Source organism: Heloderma suspectum, chromosome 1 (genome assembly GCF_057233095.1).
Source record: "Heloderma suspectum isolate Gila_16-S chromosome 1, 16-S_ref, whole genome shotgun sequence".
Lineage (NCBI taxonomy): Eukaryota > Metazoa > Chordata > Lepidosauria > Squamata > Helodermatidae > Heloderma > Heloderma suspectum.
In genome coordinates this window covers 330,270,785-330,289,779 of record NC_139458.1, presented here as the reverse complement: position 1 = coordinate 330,289,779, position 18,995 = coordinate 330,270,785, and the positions used below count along the sequence as shown (strand labels likewise).

Genomic DNA, 18,995 nt, shown 5'->3' with positions numbered 1-18,995 from the left:
CTTACCTGTCTCCTGAGAAACCTGTACGAGGGTCAAGAAGCAACAGTAACAACCAGACATGGAACAACCGAGTGGTTCAAAATTGGGAAAGGAGTACGACAAGGCTGTATATTGTCGCCCTGCTTATTTAACTTATATGCAGAGTACATCATGAGAAATGCCGGGTTGGATGAATCAGAGTTCAGAATTAAGATTGCTTGGAGAATTATCAACAACCTCCGATATGCAGATGATACCACCCTAATGGCAGAAAGCGAAGAGGATCTAAAGAGCCTCTTGTTGAGGGTGAAAGAGGAGAGTGCAAAAGCTGGTTTGAAACTCAACATTAAAAAAACTAAGATCATGGCATCTGGCCCCATCACGTCCTGGCATATAGAAGGGGAAGAAATGGAAGCAGTGACAGATTTTACTTTCTTGGGCTCCAAGATCACCACAGACGGTGACTGTAGCCATGAAATTAAAAGACGCTTGCTCCCTGGGAGGAAAGCTATTGCAAACCTAGACAGCATAGTAAGAAGCAGAGACATCACCTTGCCAACAAAGGTCTGTCTAATCAAAGCTATGGTTTTCCTAGTAGTAATGTATGGCTGTGAGAGCTGGACTATAAGGAAGGCTGAGCGCCGAAGAATTGATGCTTTCGAACTGTGGTGCTGGAGAAGACTCTTACGAGTCCCCTGGACTGCAAGGAGGCCAAATCAGTCAATCCTAAAGGAAATCAACCCTGAGTGCTCATTGGAAGGACAGATACTGAAGCTGAAGCTCAAATATTTTGGCCACGTAATGCGAAGAGAAAACTCTCTGGAAAAGACCCTGATGCTGGGAAAGACTGAAGGCAAAAGGAGAAGGGGACGGCAGAGGATGAGATGGCTAGATAGCATCACCGATGCAAGGAATATGAACTTGAGCACACTCCGGGAGAGTGCGCAGGACAGGAAGGCCTGGCGTGCTATGGTCCATGGGGTCACGAAGAGTCAGACACAACTGAACGACTGAACAACAACAACAACTGAGAACACATCCTGTTTCTATGGACAGTTGAGTTCATTCTGGGACAACAGGACTTAAGAGATAAACAAACATAAGAGTATTAAGCTGCAAGTACACACATTACCTGGGAGTAAGTCTCAATGGGACTTACTTCCAAGTAGACATTCACAGGATTGCACTGTTAGTGTCCCTTTAATTATGCTCACAGCTGATTGAAGGAGGTTAATATGCAACTAAGTTATGCTTGAACACATATCCTCCAGCAATGTAGAGCTTCTTCTCACAACACAATTTAATTACATTACTTCTGTGTATGAAAAGTGCATAAGGTAAAAATAGAATATTCACCACTGACTATTCTTTGATTGCTTTCAAAAATGATGTTTCTATACTTTACGTGCATTTGTCAAGTCACAAACATCTTTCACCAGGTGCACAAGTAGTTGTTTCAGAAAACTGTGATTGGCAGACTACACGCATGTGTCTCTTGTATCTGTCCCCTGTTAAAGTGCACATGCAGTTTTCGTACAAGAAAACAACATCCACATGCAATATAGTCTTGCATGATTTAATCACAGGACCAGCTCCAGAGGGCGTCATGTTTGGGCATTTGCTAGGAACTAAAGAGTGCAAAGGGGTCAACTGCCCCAATTATGCTACCATTCTCTATTACTTCCTTGGGTGCCTCATGCGAAGGGGCAATGTGAGAATGCTCCATTTGCACATCTTTCTCTTCCAGGCTGGAGAATCAAGTGAGGATATCTTGAAGCCCAAGGACTGCCCCAAATCCTGGGCTTACACTGTTTGGTACATAATGAAGTGGTCAAAACTATTTGAATATTGGCATTTTGTTTAAGGACAACAAAATAAGAAAGATACACTTCATTTCTTATAATTTAGAAACATGTATATTTAAAAAACACCAGGCAATAGAATTACTGAATCACAGCCATCACATCAAATCTCAGAAAGGTTCAGGCTATGCTGTTATGCACACTTACTAGGGATTAAGCTCCACTGAAATCAGTAGGGCTTACTTGTTCATTCACAAGCATAGGATGAGGCTACCAAATGCTTCACTCTTGAGAAATTTGTCTTACCTGAGGCCAGTAGTCATGGTTTCCCAATGCAGGGAAAACTTGGAGATCTGGAAAGAAACTTCTTATGGTAGACGTCATGTTACCAATAATATCAATGACCATTTTTGTGGAGAGTTCATTCACTGGAACATGAGGGGGGCTGTCTCTAAGAAAAAGAAGAAATGCTGGGGGATGCTGGGAGTTGTAGGACTTTTTTCTGTCTAAACATGCATAGGATCGCACCCTTACTTGTTTTAGAATTGTTTTAGAAATCAAACATTTCTGTACTATTCTAAGTTCTCCCGTATTTCACATTAAAAGTAATTGAACTTATAATTAATATGCCCAAAAATGTTTGGGGCAGTTGGGGTGTAGAATTAAGCATGAAATGTTTTCACGTATTACACAGATTGTTTTATGACTAATCATGCAAGTAAAAAGAACAGGAGACCCTTTGAAAAACATTTTGAATTTCACTATAGACAACTTCAATCCTTACCACCCACAATCTCTACCGATTAACCCACAGCGAGCAACGTTACTAACCCTTCCATTTGTGCCCCTACAGGATCTGCAGAGATGGAAATGACAAGTTCAATGTAGTATATAGCAGTTCCTATTAATCAGACAGCATCATCCCAGGTTCCAACAAGAAAGATGTAATCTGGGTTTCCTGTGCTTCCCCTCCGGCCTAGCATACCACTTCACCTTCTTATGCTGTAAACCACAGAGATTAGTTAAGCAGCTGCTCCCATTCCATTCCCTACCCATTCAGCAAGGGAGGAGAAGCCTTATGAGCACACACAGGCACTTCTAAAGGAGGCATGGGAAATACTATTCATCTCATTTATAATTTCACTGCTCCTGTGACTATATGCAGATTGCAATCTCACATGTCCAGGTCATCATCTCAACAGTTGTCATCTAGACAACACTTCCTAATGGTTGAATGTCATGCACCTTCCACGTGTCAGAACTCACAGACAATAAGCACACACTTAACAAATGTATCATTTGCATGTTGTCGTTCAGTCGTGTCTGACTCTTCGTGACCCAATGGACCATAGCACGCCAGGTCCTCCGCTCTCGCCCGGAGTGTGCGCAAGTCCATATTCATTGCATCGGTGATGCTATCTAGCCATCTCATCCTCTGCCGTCCCCTTCTCCTTTTGCCTTCAATCTTTCCCAGCATCAGGGTCTTTTCCAGGGAGTTTTCTCTTCGCATTAGGTGGCCAAAATATTTGAGCTTCAGCTTCAGTATCTGTCCTTCCAATGAGCACTCAGGGTTGATTTCCTTTAGGATGGACTGATTTGACCTCCTTGCAGTCCAGGGGACTCGTAAGAGCCTTCTCCAGCACCACAGTTCGAAAGCATCAATTCTTCGGCGCTCAGCCTTCCTTATAGTCCAGCTCTCACAGCCATACGTTACTACTGGGAAAACCATAGCTTTGATTATATGAACCTTTGTCGGCAAGGTGATGTCTCTGCTTCTTACTATGCTGTCTAGGTTTGCCATAGCTTTCCTCCCAAGGAGCAAGCATCTTTTAATTTCATGGCTACAGTCACCATCTGCAGTGATCTTGGAGCCCAAGAAAATAAAATCTGTCACTGCTTCCATTTCTTCCCCTTCTAGATGCCAGGAAGTGATGGGGCCAGATGCCATGATCTTAGTTTTTTTAATGTTGAGTTTCAAACCAGCTTTTGCACTCTCCACTTTCACCCTCAACAAGAGGCTCTTTAGATCCTCTTCGCTTTCTGCCATTAGGGTGGAATTGTCTGCGTATCTGAGGTTGTTGATAATTCTCCTGGCAATCTTAATTCCGACCTGTGATTCATCCAACCCGGCGTTTCTCATGATGCACTCTGCATATAAATTAAATAAGCAGGGCGACAATATACCACCTTGTTGTACTCCTTTCCCAATTTTGAACCAATCGGTTGTTCTATGTCCGGTTCTTACTGTTGCTTCTTGACCCTCGTACAGGTTTCTCAGGAGACAGGTAAGGTGGTCTGGTACTCCCATCTCTTTAAGAATTTGCCACAGTTTGTTGTGATCCACACAATCAAAGGCTTTAGCATAGTCAATGAAGCAGAAATAGACATTTTTCTGGAATTCTCTTGCTTTCTCCATGATCCAGTGAATGTTGGCGATTTGATCTCTAGTTCCTCTGCCTCTTCAAAACCCAGCTTGTACTTCCAGTAGTTCTCGGTTCACATACTGCTGAAGCCTAGCTTGTAGGATTTTGAGCATAACCTTGCTGGCATGTGAAATGAGCGCAATTGTACGGTAGTTTGAACACTCTTTGGCATTGCCCTAATTTTGGAATTGGAATGTAAACTGACCTTTTCCAGTTTTGTGGCCATTGTTGAGTGTTCCAAATTTGTTGGCATACGGAGTGCAGCACTTTAACAGCATCATCTTTTAGGATCGTAAATAGCTCAGCTGGAATACTGTCATCTCCGCTAGCTTTGTTGTTAGTAATGCTTCCTAAGGCCCACTTGACTTCACTCTCTAGGATGTCCAGCTCAAGTTCAGTGACCGCACTATCATGGCTATCAGGAACATTCAGATCTTTCCTGTATAGTTCTTCTGTGTATTCTTTCCCCCTCTTCTTAATCTCATCTGCTTCTGTTAGCATCCCTGCCTTCTTTGTCCTTTATCATGCCCGTCTTTGAACAAAACGTTCCCTTGAGATCTCCAATTTTCTTGAAAAGCCCTCTAGTCTTTCCCATTCTATTGTTTTTCTCGATTTCTTTGCATTGTTCATTTAAGAAGGTCTTCTTGTCTGTCCTTGCTATTCTCTGGAAATCTGCATTCACTTGGATATATCTTCCCCTTTCTCCCTTGCTTTTCGCTTCCCTTCTTTCCTCAGCTACTTGTAAAACTTCATCAGACAGCCACTTTGCTTTCTTGCATTTCTTTTTGAGATGGATTGAGTTGCTGCCTCCTGAACAATGTTACAGACCTCCGTCCTTAGTTCTTCAGGCACTCTATCAGGTCTAATCCCTGAAATCTATTCCTCACCTCCACTGTATATTCATAAGGGATATGATTTAGGTCATACCTGAATGGTTTAGTGGTTTTCCCTACCTTCTTCAATTTAAGCCGAAATTCTGCAAGCAGCAGCTCATGATCTGAGCCACAGTCAGCTCCAGGTCTTGTTTTGACTGACTGTATAGAGCTTCTCCATCTTAGGCTGCGAAGTACATAATCAATCTGATTTCCATATTGACCATCTGGTGATGTCCATGTGTAAGTCGCCTCTTGTGCTGTTGGAAAAGAGTGTTTGCTATGATCAGCGTGTTCTCTTGGCAAAACTCTATTAGCCTTTGTCCTGCTTCATTTTGTGCACCAAGGCCATGCTTGCCTGTTATCCTGGTGATTTCTTGACTTCCTACTTTAGCATTCCAATCCCCTATGATGAAGAGGACATCTTTTTTTGGTGTTAGTTCTAGAAGGTGTTGTAGATCTTCACAGAACTGATCAACCTCAGCTTCTTCGGCCTCAGTGGTTGGGGCATATACTTGAATTACTGTGACGTTGAATGGTTTGCCTTGGATTCGTACTGAGATCATTCTATCGTTTTTGAGATTGTACCCCAGTACTGCTTTTCCCACCCTTTGGTTGACTATGAGTGCTACTCCATTTCTTCTAAGGGGTTCTTGCCCACAGTAGTAGATATAATGGTCACCTGAATTAAATTTGCCCATGCTTGTCCATTTTAGTTTGCTAATTCCCAAGATGTCGATCTTGCCATCTCATGTTTGACCACCTCCAGCTTACCTTGATTCATTGATCTGACATTCCAGGTTCCTAAACAATATTGTTCTTTACAGCATCAGACTTTCTTTTCACCACCAGACACATCCACAGGTGAGTGTCCTTTCGGCTTTGGCCCAGCCACTTCACTCTTTCTGGTGCTACTTAGAAATTCCCTCTGCTCTTCCCCAGTAGTATATTGGACACCTTCCGACCTGAGGGGCTCATCTTCCGGCATCATCACTTTTAGCCTTGTGATACGTTCCATGGGTTTTTCTTGGCAAGAATACTGGAGTGGGTTGCCATTTCCTTCTCCAGTGGACCACATTTTGTCAGAACTCTCCACCATGACCTGTCCGTCTTGGGTGGCCCTGCACGGCATAGCTTATGGCTTCACTGAGTTACGCAAACCCCTTCGCCACAACAAGGCAGTCATCCATGAAGGAGATCATTTTCATGGTTTCCCCCTAAGGAACCCTAAGAAGTTGTCCTTTTGTGTGGAAATCATAATTCCTTTTTACTGAAGTCTAGATCCCTTGCAGAACTAAAATTCCCATGATCCCTTGGAGGAAGTATGGCATGTTCAGAAGTTGTTATGTTACATTCATCTCCCAGGGCTTCAGAGGACAAAGCCAAATAGAATGTGCAACTTTGTCCTTAAAGTTAATGGCACAAATTAAAACAAGATGTGATTTTCCACACATATTTGTTATGACCTTTCAAGTAGTTTTATATCAGAAATATTGGTGTCTTTCTTCCTTACCCTGTCCATATCATGAAGGATGCCTGTTGACCAGAGTCCTTCATGTACTTAAAAGCAGATAAGATAAGTAGATATGGAGAATCACACATAAAATCTCCAAATAGGCCAGGGTTGGAGGCATTCACTCCTTTGGAAGAGGCACACACTTCAGTGCGATTAGTTGTGATGTGGTAGGTGGGGTCCAAGTGTAAATCAGATATATGCCAGAACTGGTCTGGGGAGGGGGGGGAGAGACAAGAAAAAACACATGCAAGTTAATTATATGTTTTCCTAGAAAAAAGTAAATGTTACTGCTTCTCGGTAATCCTAAAATTCACATTAAGGGTCACTGATCATCACCCTGATCAATGCCTGGAAAGCATTTATTCATTAGCCCAGAAAACTTGTTCCTGGTGAAAACAAGGTATAAATTATCGACTGCAGAATGTCAAGCTTCCACTAAGTATTAAGCTATTTGTTGTATCAGTTGTCTGGAACTTTCTGAATGAAATAACTGAACGATTATAGCACAGCAGTTTTGAAAGCAACCTCAGATTTTTTGTTTTTTTTTCCCCTCAAGACCTGAGAAGAGAAATATGTCCCATTAAATCCCGAACTGTCCCAGTACAATTTCTAAGCAGCCTGTGTGAACTGACTGCTGGTTAGGGTTCAAAAAAGCTAGTTTAGGAGAACCCAACATTTGTGTATGCTATGCCCAGAGTGTGTTCTTATTCCTCCTTACCACTTTGAAAAGGATGCCACAAATGGTATCTGATTAACAACTATGACGGAAGCTGAGGGGCTAATGTGGCAGGTGGAGGCTGCTGTTCCAAGAAAGAGAAGCCCAAAGCCCCTCTGATAATGTGAACCTAGTTGCAGTTCTTTGAATGCCAGTCAAAGACAATAATTAAGTTATGATTCCCCTATTAAGTAATGACAGGAGGGGCAGGCCCTTTATATTCTTGTGAAAGAACAATTATAAGAACTGAAAAATCAAATGAAAAACTCTTACTTCAAGAAGGCTTTAAAAAAACAGTGGTTTTTCCACTGTGGTTCAAGAAGGACTCAAGCCCTGTTCCGGCATTTGCCTGAACACATGAGAACTTAAAAGAGTGTAGAAGGATGGGGCCATGTATGCAGGTTCCACGGCGTAGATTCTTGGGTGTGTTGGCCCCACCCAGCTCAGTTCAGACCTTGTTATGTTCAATCAGCAATGTCTGAAAGGGACTTGTGTTTGCTTGACGCAAGTAGATCTCCTTTTCAGACCTTGCCGATTCAACAAATTTGACATTTTTGAGCAGATGAATGAACAAATTAATAAGATGATGTTTATGTACACAGATAGTTTTTATTCTAACAATAACCAATATATCCAGTTGGTACCTCTTAAAGAGGCAAACTGTTTAAGTACTATTGCATAATAAAACAATATTAGTTCTGAAACTAGATTGCAGGGTGGTGATGTGACTTGCCCGGAGTAAACAGTTTGTGCTAAAACTGGCAATATAAATCAGATTGGAGTTCTACAATTATTTGAATGGACATTTGAAAGAAACAGCACATCTCTGAAAACGATTTTTTTTCCTCACAGGTCATTGTGTAATTACAAAAAACTTAACAGAAGCAAATATCAAAATGTGCAATGGAGCAGTTATCCAAGCCAGAATTGATACCATTTTGAGTGTTACTACCCTTTTTCAGAGGCAATTATGTTTAATCCAGTTACCAAAAGAACCTAAAACCACTAAACCATTCAGGTATGACCTAAATCATATCCCTTATGAATATACAGTGGAGGTGAGGAATAGATTTCAGGGATTAGACCTGATAGAGCGCCTGAGGAACTATGGACGGAGGTCCGTAACATTGTTCAGGAGGCAGCAACTAAATTCATCCCAAAGAAAAAGAAATGCAAGAAAGCCAAGTGGCTGTCTGATGAGGCTTTACAAGTAGCTCACGAAAAAAGGGAAGTGAAAAGCAAGGGAGAAAGGGGAAGATATACCCAACTGAATGCAGAGTTCCAGAGAATAGCAAGGAGAGACAAGAAGGCCTTCTTAAATTAACAATGCAAAGAAATCGAAGAAAACAATAGAATGGGAAAGACTAGAGATCTCTTCAAGAAAATCAGAGCTCTCAAGGGAACGTTTTGTGCAAAGGCGGGCATGATAAAGGACAAAGAAGGCAGGGACCTAACAGAAGCAGATGAGATTAAGAAGAGGAGGAAAGAATGCACAGAAGAACTACACAGGAAAGATCTGAATGTCCCTGATAGCCATGATAGTGCGGTCACTGAACTTGAGCCAGACATCCTAGAGAGTGAAGTCAAGTGGGCCTTAGGAAGCATTACTAACAACAAAGCTAGCGGAGATGACAGTATTCCAGCTGAGCTATTTACGATCCTAAAAGATGATGCTGTTAAAGTGCTGCACTCAGTATGCCAACGAATTTGGAACACTCAACAATGGCCACAAGACTGGAAAAGGTCAGTTTACATTCCAATTCCAAAGAAGGGCAATGCCAAAGAGTGTTCAAACTACCGTACAATTGCGCTCATTTCACATGCCAGCAAGGTTATGCTCAAAATCCTACAAGCTAGGCTTCAGCAGTATGTGAACCGAGAACTACTGGAAGTACAAGCTGGGTTTTGAAGAGGCAGAGGAACTAGAGATCAAATCGCCAACACTCGCTGGATCATGGAGAAAGCAAGAGAATTCCAGAAAACGTCTATTTCTGCTTCATTGACTACGCTAAAGCCTTTGATTGTGTGGATCACAACAAACTGTGGCAAATTCTTAAAGAGATGGGAGTACCAGACCACCTTACCTGTCTCCTGAGAAACCTGTACGAGGGTCAAGAAGCAACAGTAAGAACCAGACATAGAACAACCGATTGGTTCAAAATTGGGAAAGGAGTACGACAAGGCTGTATATTGTCGCCCTGCTTCTTTAATGTATATGCAGAGTGCATCATGAGAAACGCCGGGTTGGATGAATCACAGGTCGGAATTAAGATTGCCGGGAGAATTATCAACAACCTCAGATACGCAGACGATTCCACCCTAATGGCAGAAAGCGAAGAGGATCTAAAGAGCCTCTTGTTGAGGGTGAAAGTGGAGAGTGCAAAAGCTGGTTTGAAACTCAACATTAAAAAAACTAAGATCATGGCATCTGGCCCCATCACTTCCTGGCATCTAGAAGGGGAAGAAATGGAAGCAGTGACAGATTTTATTTTCTTGGGCTCCAAGATCACCGCAGACGGTGACTGTAGCCATGAAATTAAAAGGCGCTTGCTCCTTGGGAGGAAAGCTATGGCAAACCTAGACAGCATAGTAAGAAGCAGAGACATCACCTTGCCGACAAAGGTTCGTATAATCAAAGCTACGGTTTTCCCAGTAGCAACGTATGGCTGTGAGAGATGGACTATAAGGAAGGCTGAGCGCCGAAGAATTCATGCTTTCGAACTGTGGTGCTGGAGAAGACTCTTACGAGTCCCCTGGACTGCAAGGAGGTCAAATCAGTCCATCCTAAAGGAAATCAACCCTGACTGCTCATTGGAAGGACAGCTACTGAAGCTCAAATATTTTGGCCACCTAATGCAAAGAGAAAACTCCCTGGAAAAGACCCTGTTGCTGGGAAAGATCGCAGGCAAAAGGAGAAGGGGACGGCAGACGATGAGATGGCTAGATAGCATCTCCGATGCAATGAATATGGACTTGAGCACACTCTGGGAGAGAGCGCAGGACAGGAAGGCCTGGCGTGTTATGGTCCAATGGGTCATGAAGAGTTGGATATGACTGAACAACAACAACAGATTAAGAAATATTATTTATCAATACTGTCTTAGCTGTACAGATCTGAGATCATGAGCAAGAGGAACAGACAAGCATGGCACTTTTAGAAATAATGAAGAAAGTAACAGTGACATAGAAATCAGGGAACGGCCAAGCATGAGGATTAATCTATCCACTGAGACAAAAAAAAACCCTTGGATCTAAATATGCTGGTTTTAGCAGAAGGCTCTTTCAACCAAAAGGGCTTCCAATTTCCACCAATCCGCCCCCCCATTCCACATCCCACACCATTAGAGAGGGTCCACCACCTTCAGCAGCAGCGTTTCAGTGGGACAAAGGAGGCTGCACTGGGGAAAAGGGGGCAGGGAAGCCCCATTGCACAAGTCAAGGTCTGCTCCTGAATCTTTGGATCCAAGCCAAAGTGAACTCGTTATAACACACATTTCTTATCAGTACATATTGGAATGTATTTGTTTTGAAGACAGAAGAAGGTAAGAAGTCATGAACCCTGTTGGGCAAAGGTATGAACAGCTGGGCACTATAAAACACTGTTGGAATGACATGAAGGAAGGGAACATAATATTGAGAAAAGACCAAAGTTCTTGTTTGGTCCTATATACTCAAAAGCTTGCATACCTTCAACAAGAGAGAATGATTTAATTAAAAGATATCCCATTACCTACTTTATCCTTTGGGTAGTTATTTGCTTAGTATGTTTTACATTGTGTGTGTTACAGTAGTCCAGACAGCAAGATCTACTAGAGGACTTAAAATAACAGAACCATAGAATTAGCAGGCTGCACTGAAAAAGAATCCTCTACCAAACACTTCTCCTTGGGCACAGCCAGAGGCAATACACTACTACCATACACCACCACAAGTAAATATGTGATCATAACAGGCCTGGGCTGGCCCAAGACATCTTGCTTCCTGAGGCAAAGAACAAGATGGCACCTATGATGCACACTCCCTCCTTCTTTCTAGAAATGTCTCTAAACAAAGGACTTGCCAAGACATCTATAGGCACCAACATCTGCATTAATCACATCCCAGACTCTCTCTCCCCCTTCACACCCCCATGATTCAGAGTTATGTTAAATAGATGCATGGAGGAACCCCCTGGAGGACACATAATCAAGTCATCCCAAGGTATTAATTGGTCGGTTTGAATTTCCAATCCATCTCTGGGAGTTTCCGCCTCCAGAGAAATACCTTTGCTTGTGAAATCTTCCTGTCTTCAAATAGCCTGCAAAGAGTCAAAAGAAGACTCAGCCAAGCTGCAGAGTCCCAGGTGGGCCTTGTCCCTCCCCCACCTGCAAGCTGATTTGGTGAGATAAGTAAGCTTTAGTTAGCTACTTTTATATTTCATTTTTTATTTTAAAAGCAACTGACCATTTCTGAACTTCTCTCTCCTTGGTTCTTGAATAAATAATTGGAAAACAGAGTTAATTTTAGTTCTTTTGCCTAGTCTGAAGGTTGGCCTTATTCATGCCTAGATCACTTGGCAAACGTGCTGACCTCGTTTTTAAGGAATTTAAAAGGAGCTCTGGCATAGGAGTCTATCCTTCTTCATAAGCGTAAAAGGCCGGATTCTCACGTGTCTAAATATGAGTGGAAATTATCATGTAAGTAGTGACAGTCTACCTCTGAAAGATACAACATGAAACAGCATGGTAGATATGGCAGAGTGAGCTCCCACACTCAAGACCTGCTTCCAAATTCACTGGCCTGGTTCATACATAATGAGAAGCCACCATGGGTGAATTTCCTTGTGGGGTTTCTCACTGTGGCAGCCGCTGCCATTTTGAATATTTGGGACAAAGCAGGGGGGCACCTTAGTTTCTCATTATGTGTGAACCTGGCAAGGGTGGGTTGTTGGGGTGGTTGACAAGCCATCCACAATCCTAAAACAGCCCATGGGTTCTGGGTGGCTTGTCAACCACCCCAACAACCCACCCTCGTAGGTTTTGCACATAACAAGCTACACCAAGCCCTTGCCGTGGCTTGAATATTCAAAATGGCCACCATCACCACAAGAAGCCCCATGGGAAATTCACTCACAGTGGTTTCTTGTTACATGTGAACCAGATCAATGCAAATAGAATCATTTGATTCTTTCTGCTGTTTATACATATTTCTATGGTAAAATAGCCATTTTTCTAGTCATTCAGTGCAATACAACAACTCAGTACATACATGTGTGGACAAATGAATCTATACTATTAGTAATATTACATATTAGAAAGGCAGGGTTTAAATCTTTACAATAAATATTAAATTCAAATTATTCCATACTTCAGAGGAAATGTGCTGGTTCCATTCTCTTTCTCTCGTCCTCTAACATGAAAATTAGCAGCATTTGTTCTGTGAATACAGGTACCTAGAAGTGTTTTCTGCATCTTACCACAGCTATTTTGCCATCAACTTTTATGTGTGCATATAAAAATGACTAAGGGCTTATTTGCATATGATGTATCAGATTAGGACCTTTTCCAACCACTTCTAGTAGCCACACATTACAAACCTGCTGGTGTTCTCTATTCTATGACCATAATTGGGAGCTGGGGGAGATAATTTTTCAGATACACAGACTTGTAAAAGCTAAATCATCAACATAAAAAAATGTCTGGAGATATTCACACTCATGTTTATAATAAATGTAACATGAATGAGGGTTAAACATGTTCAAATGAGAGCAGTCCAGCTTAAGCTTATCCAAACTATCCCTACCACACATTTTCTGAAAGCTTCCAAGGAGATTCCACCAGTTTCTCCCATTGCTAGACTCCTGAGCACCAAGTCAAATTTTGACTGTTCACAGAATAATGTCCTGAATAAGATTGCTTCCTCCATTTCCCTACAGATAAGGCTCTTAGGCCTTTAACACCTGTGTGACAGGCAAAAATTCAACTGAAGCTTTATTGTTACTTCTAGCTTGGTCAAAGTACAGCCCAATTCTCAGAAACAGCATATGACGTGGCAAATCTGTTCCTGAACTGTACCAATATAATGTAGTAATTGTAAGTTTAAAGTGATTAGCTATGTATGCTATAAACTAGCTTTAAGTGCAAAAAAATGTGTTCTTGGAACTTGGGCAAGGTGGGTCGGTTAATCCTTGGAAGCAAAAAGCTTCTTGATTTAGGAGACTGGCCTTCACAAGGGTGCATCTGAAGTCAGCTATAAGCCTGGCTGCATTAAGAAAAAGCCCTCTTAGAGTTATCTACAGAAGCTATGTACAGGAGCTATGACTAGGCCTGAAATTCCTATTTAAGTCAAGGTGCATAACTATTTGCTTAAGATAAAGTACCTGTCGTAGGAGCGGAACACACCCTTTGTTTGTTGTCTAGCTGGACAATGGATCACACTAGACACGGGTAAGACTTCTGGATCAAGAAGCGCTTTATTGCATGGCCAGCAAGGCACTCTGTCAGCCCAGAACATTCAGAGGGGTAGACTTTTATACAAGGAACTACATCACATATTGAAAAGAACTCTAGCCATGCTCTACTACACACATTACTTGGAGGCATACATGCACTCTGTTATCTGAAAAGGAGCTGAACGTTCCTTTCCGAGGGTACGGAGACTGTGCCAACTGCTGATACTGAGTTGCTGCATGGAGTACAATGCTTATCAGCTAATAGCACAGGCTGTGAGCTGCGACTTCCTAGGGAGGAACCTTCTCTCTCTAGCAATTCCCAAACAGGCTGCTGACAGCTTGCAATTGGCTTCTTACAGACTGTGGGGCCAACAGCAGGGTGAATTACAAACATGGAGTAACTCTGGTTAAAACCTAACACAAGCACAAGCAGCTGTTGAACATCTTAGGCAGATGCCCATGGTACTCTTATAATTGCGTTGCCACTCTGGGGTACACATAACACACTAGGGGTGAGATTTAAGGACTCATTCTACATACGGTTTTTGTGAACTGCCCAGAGAGCTTCGGCTATTGGGCGGTATAGAAATGAAATAAATAAATAATAAATAAATAAATACCTGAGCAAATGTTACTTACAATGTTATAAATAATAAGATTTTAACATGGCTAAGCAGAGAGATCCTGGGAGAATGAGAAGCTAACCAAACAGGATTACCTAAGCACTGCCATCCAGGCCTGCAAGATAGGTAACCAAACGATCATAATGATGACTGTGCCGTTGGTTGAGAGGAATAGAACTGTTAATAAGAAATATGCTGGCCACAATTTCTATTATGCTTCTAATAATTACTAATTGTGTTGTATTTGGTGATGTGTTTAGCTTGTTTTATCACTGCAAAATTGTTATTCTCTAAGGGAGCAATCTTATGGCCCCTAGACATTGTCTGAAGTGCTGTTCCTAGACGGGCTAAAAATATGCAGGGCAGGAGGATGGGGAGGCAAAGATCACCTCCACTGTTCCTCCCACCCTCTACTGGATGTTCAAAAGCCTCCGAGTTCGGGGGCTTCCAATCATTGAGGGTGCAGTCAATACGACTGCGCCCTAATACTGTTTGAGCAATATATATTTTTGTGGTACCATTTTGTTGTCTGGCTTGAGGGGTGCTTCAGGGACCACAACCCATACATTAATTCTTGAAGCCCAAAACACTCAGATGAGATATATAAATTTGTTCCTGAGTGGGGTCTATCCGTATAGCCACTGTGTTCTCTCTTAGTCAGGTTGAGTCAAGCTTCTTCACACAATAATTACATTAATGGATGGAATTTGTTACTGCATACTATCATGATAGCTAAAAAGCTAGATGGCTTTTTAGGGGGGAAGGATGAGATACAGAGCCATTGAAATTAGCCATAATAAATCATTGTACCTTTAAATTATAACTGTACATTTATAATATTCTCAGATAACATAATTCTGAGAACCAGATACAAGGGACAATGGGAGAAGGCTGCTGCTTGTGAACTTACCAAGGGCATTTCAATGGCCAATGCTGAAGGCAGAATGGCCTGATTCACCATTTTTGTCTCCAATGCCATATGCAATGCCTGTGAAGTAATGCCATCAGTAATGGGATCAGTACCTAGCTCATGCAGCTAAATTCCTTCAGGAAGAGACCACTGATGAATATCCTGCTTGACACGTTCATCATAAAAGCACAATCCTACACACATTTTTTCCTTCTAAGTCTCAGTCAGATCACGCTTGTAAGATCAGTGGGGCTTAGGCACTCCATCTGGATTGTGTGAAAGTATCTTTGTTGATCTGCAAACTCCCAGATCTGTGCCACTTTCCCTTGCAATAAGCAGCTGAAGTCCTTGCAGCACTTGCAGATGAATAAACTTGGGCTACAATCCTATACCCAGTCCGCTGGGAAGAAGCCCCATTGAACTCAATGTGATTTTACATTGGAGTTGAACTGTGCTGATATTGGGTAGTATCCAGTGTTAGTCCTACATACAGTAGACCCACTGAAATGAATGACTTAAGTTGTTGTTGTTCAGTCGTGTCCGACTCTTCGTGACCCCATGGACCATAGCACGCCAGGCCTTCCTGTCCTGCGCTCTCTCCCGGAGCGTGCTCACCCTAATGACTTAAGTTAGTCACAACTAATTTAAGTCCCATTCTTTTCAATAGATCTACTCTATGTAGAACTAACATTGGATACTATCCATTGTGGAATAAGGTGTCCCCCCTCCCGTTCAGATGCACGAAAGGTCTGTATTATACAAACACACACACAGGCGTAGGTGGGAGGAAAAGAGCGGATGTTGGAGGGCCTCGGGGCCATGAGTCACTTAACCTGAAGTTGAAGGGTTAGTATGTACCTGAGTCAGGGAGGAAAGGTCTCTGGGAGATCTTACTGCCTTTTCCTCGTCTCCTCCCCCTACTCTCCTATTCTCTTTCCTACTTCCTCCTGCAGCCAACTTACCCATTATACCTCAAGTCTGTTCCTAACCCAGCACTCGAGTGTGTTTTGTCTACATCCCTGGCTACTGACGGAGGGGAGGCTGATTCGGACTTCAGTGGAGACAAGCCTGTGCCGTATCTACGCCAGGCTCAAATATATCACCGCATATAAGCGCAGCTGGCGCCCCCGACTCGCTGCTTTTGCAGCCATTCTCTCCCAACTCGCAGAGGCTGTGCCGGCCGCCTCTCCGGCGCGCCATCCAGCCAGGCTGCTCCGTCCCGCCAACTGGGGCGGCCCCTCGACCCACTTTGTTTTCTTTTGGCGGGAAGGGGGAGACGTGGATTCCGTCACTAGCTCTTGGCAGCCGATCCCTCGGCGCGCCCAGCTTTCGGGCCCGGGATTCACGCAGCGCGCGGGAAGAGCCAAACTCACCCACAGCCGGCGCCACCGCGGGGCTTGCGCGGGCCGGGCCTGCGCTGGCAGGCTCCCGTAGCCGCAGGTAGCACAGTAGTAGCGGTAACAGCAGCCCCCGGGGGCTGAGGGCGACCCCGCGAGCGGCCCGCGGCTGTCCCATGCTCAGCCTCGCGTCACCTCAGGCTTCCTGGGATGTTATCTCATGTGACTCTTAGAGGAAATGGGGGAAGGAGAAACGAGGCTTTTCCCCTGCGGCGAAGCGTAAAGCTGCACTGCGGAACGAACTCCGATATTCCCTTCACGCTTGTTGCAACAGCAGGCGCTCCAGCGCAGGAGTTTCTCTTTCGCAAGCAATTGACGGGAAGGACGGTTGTTGTTTTGTCATTCTGAGCTTGCACCCAGCTTGGAGGAACTTGGAAGAGAGGCGACACCTCATAAATCAGGGAGCGGGGAGGCCCGTCTTGCTGGAAGCAGGGCTCCCCGAGCTGTGAAATCTTAAGTATGCGCCACGTGTATGCAAACTAAAAAAGCCACCCGCGCAGGTTTCCATGAGCGGCAGAAGCTCAACAGGTGTATCCCCCACACACACACACACGCATTTCCACACTAGCAAAAGTTACCCCAGTTAACTTTTGCCCTGCAGGGCAACTGTTTAAAGAATGGAGCTGTACGAGTGGGGCACGAGCGCACAATTTCACCTTCATGCTCTCAATTAATGCAGAATAACTTCTGATTTCCTTTTGTGGGCTGATTAATTTGATAAGAATCCCTGCTTCCAAAGGGGGGAGAGAATACCGCCAATGGGTTTGCCAGCTTGTGGAGGTGGGGCAGGAACAGAGATCCTAGATCTCTGAACAGCTGAATGGATCAGTAGAAATTTAGGTAAAGATTAATCTGCTAAAGGTTTACTGATCCTTGCACCTCTTAAAGACATAGGACCCCCGTAAGAAAAGATGGCAACCCTACTGCACGGTTTTTTAACAACCTAGTTTGTGAGGGTGTAATATGATTTAACATTATTAAGGGGTAACCTCCGTGTTAAATGTTTTTGAATATGCACCTTAACTGCCAGTTTTATTGTGTATTTAAGTCTATTGAGGAAAAAAAAAGTGGCCTCTAATCTCAGATATTTCTAGTGAGATTGTGGTTTGGTTGTGTGAGAAATAAGCACCTTCTATTCATATTCAGATCTTGAACAGTTGTCATTATTGTTTCATACGTTCTGACAACCAACATTCCAGCCAGGTTGGGTGGTTCAGCTTGACTCATCTTAACACCTGGATCCCTCACTTAAGATTTTACTGCCCAACGCTTTTAGCCAATCTATTGCATTTAGAAACTGGGTGGATAAAGAGTTGTAAAGAGAAGGGTGGATTCTTCTATTTTAATCAGCATTTATGGGTTAAATGGGTGCCCTAACTTGCATTGGTGATTTTACACTCAGAGAATCAGTTACTCTTCCTGAGAAATTCAGATAAAATGGCAAGACCTGGGCCATGTTTCCATGACAATGGAAGGAGAAGCTACTGATGGAGTACTGGATTTTTTAAAAAGGAATCACCTTTGCTGTGAGTAGGGCTCCATGAGCAAATTCTCCAGACCAGTAAAAATTGCTTCACAGAACATACTTGGGGGAGGGGGTGTTGGAGTGAACATCATCTGACTGGCAGGGGCTGCTCAGCCAATAAGAGAGGCTCCTCCCCTTTCTCCTTTACCCATAAAGTCCAGATACACCTGTATTTCATGAGCAAGCCTCATTGACCACGATGGGAGTTACTTCTGAAGAGACACTAATGGCTTTGTTGTGGAAAAGAGACGGAAACCAGCCCCCATTTTAACGCACAGGATCTCTAAGGAAGCTGTGAAGGAGTTACGTCCTAGAGCAATGAATCAGAGCCTCGAGATTGCACCTAATTGCATTTAAGGAATTGGGCTTTAATATGTGCCAGTTGAGGGGCTTCTCTGTTCTTTCTGTGGGCATTCAGAGGGCAAGCTTCATTCAGCACAATTGGAGGAAACGCCCCTCAGCTGGGGTCATGGTGAAAACCTCACCCCTGGGCAGGTTTAGCATACCTGAGCTAAATGCGGAGGTTGGGGCACATAGCAACTATGGTGGGGAGAACCCAACTTGAGGAAAAGAATCGGACTTTAAGCAGCCTCCGGAAAGCTGGGTTTTCCCTGATAAGCTCTGGTGTGCTGCTGGATGGCTACAACGTCATGTATCCCTAACGACCCCAACACGCAGCCCAGTCAGAGTAAATTGCTGGTGGAAACACCCCCGTGGTATATACGCACAGCTTTGGAATTTCCAGCAGCCTTGCATCTGCCTTTAAAATTAATTGCCAGGGATCAAAGTAGGCTGTGTTCATA

The 18,995-nt window shown here is 43.4% G+C and overlaps 1 protein-coding gene across 10 annotated transcripts in view; it reads right to left on the bottom strand.

Moving 5' to 3' along the window:
- SMPDL3A (sphingomyelin phosphodiesterase acid like 3A) overlaps positions 1 to 16,805 on the bottom strand; it is a 45,308-nt gene extending 28,503 nt beyond the window's left edge. For 4 of the 10 annotated variants that reach the window (XM_084827441.1, XM_084827442.1, XM_084827437.1 and 1 more), the window contains exons 1-3: positions 16,644 to 16,805; positions 6,590 to 6,803; positions 2,088 to 2,232 (exon numbers count right to left, since the gene is read on the bottom strand). In XM_084827441.1, the coding sequence (XP_084683567.1) occupies positions 2,088 to 2,232; positions 6,590 to 6,803; positions 16,644 to 16,785 (501 nt within the window). In that variant the 5' untranslated portion in view covers positions 16,786 to 16,805. Of the gene's footprint in view, positions 1 to 2,087; positions 2,233 to 6,589; positions 6,804 to 15,270; positions 15,349 to 16,643 lie in introns of all 10 variants that reach the window. The other 6 variants (XM_084827443.1, XM_084827438.1, XM_084827440.1 and 3 more) reach the window with 3 other exon arrangements.
- Positions 16,806 to 18,995: the final 2,190 nt, after the last annotated feature.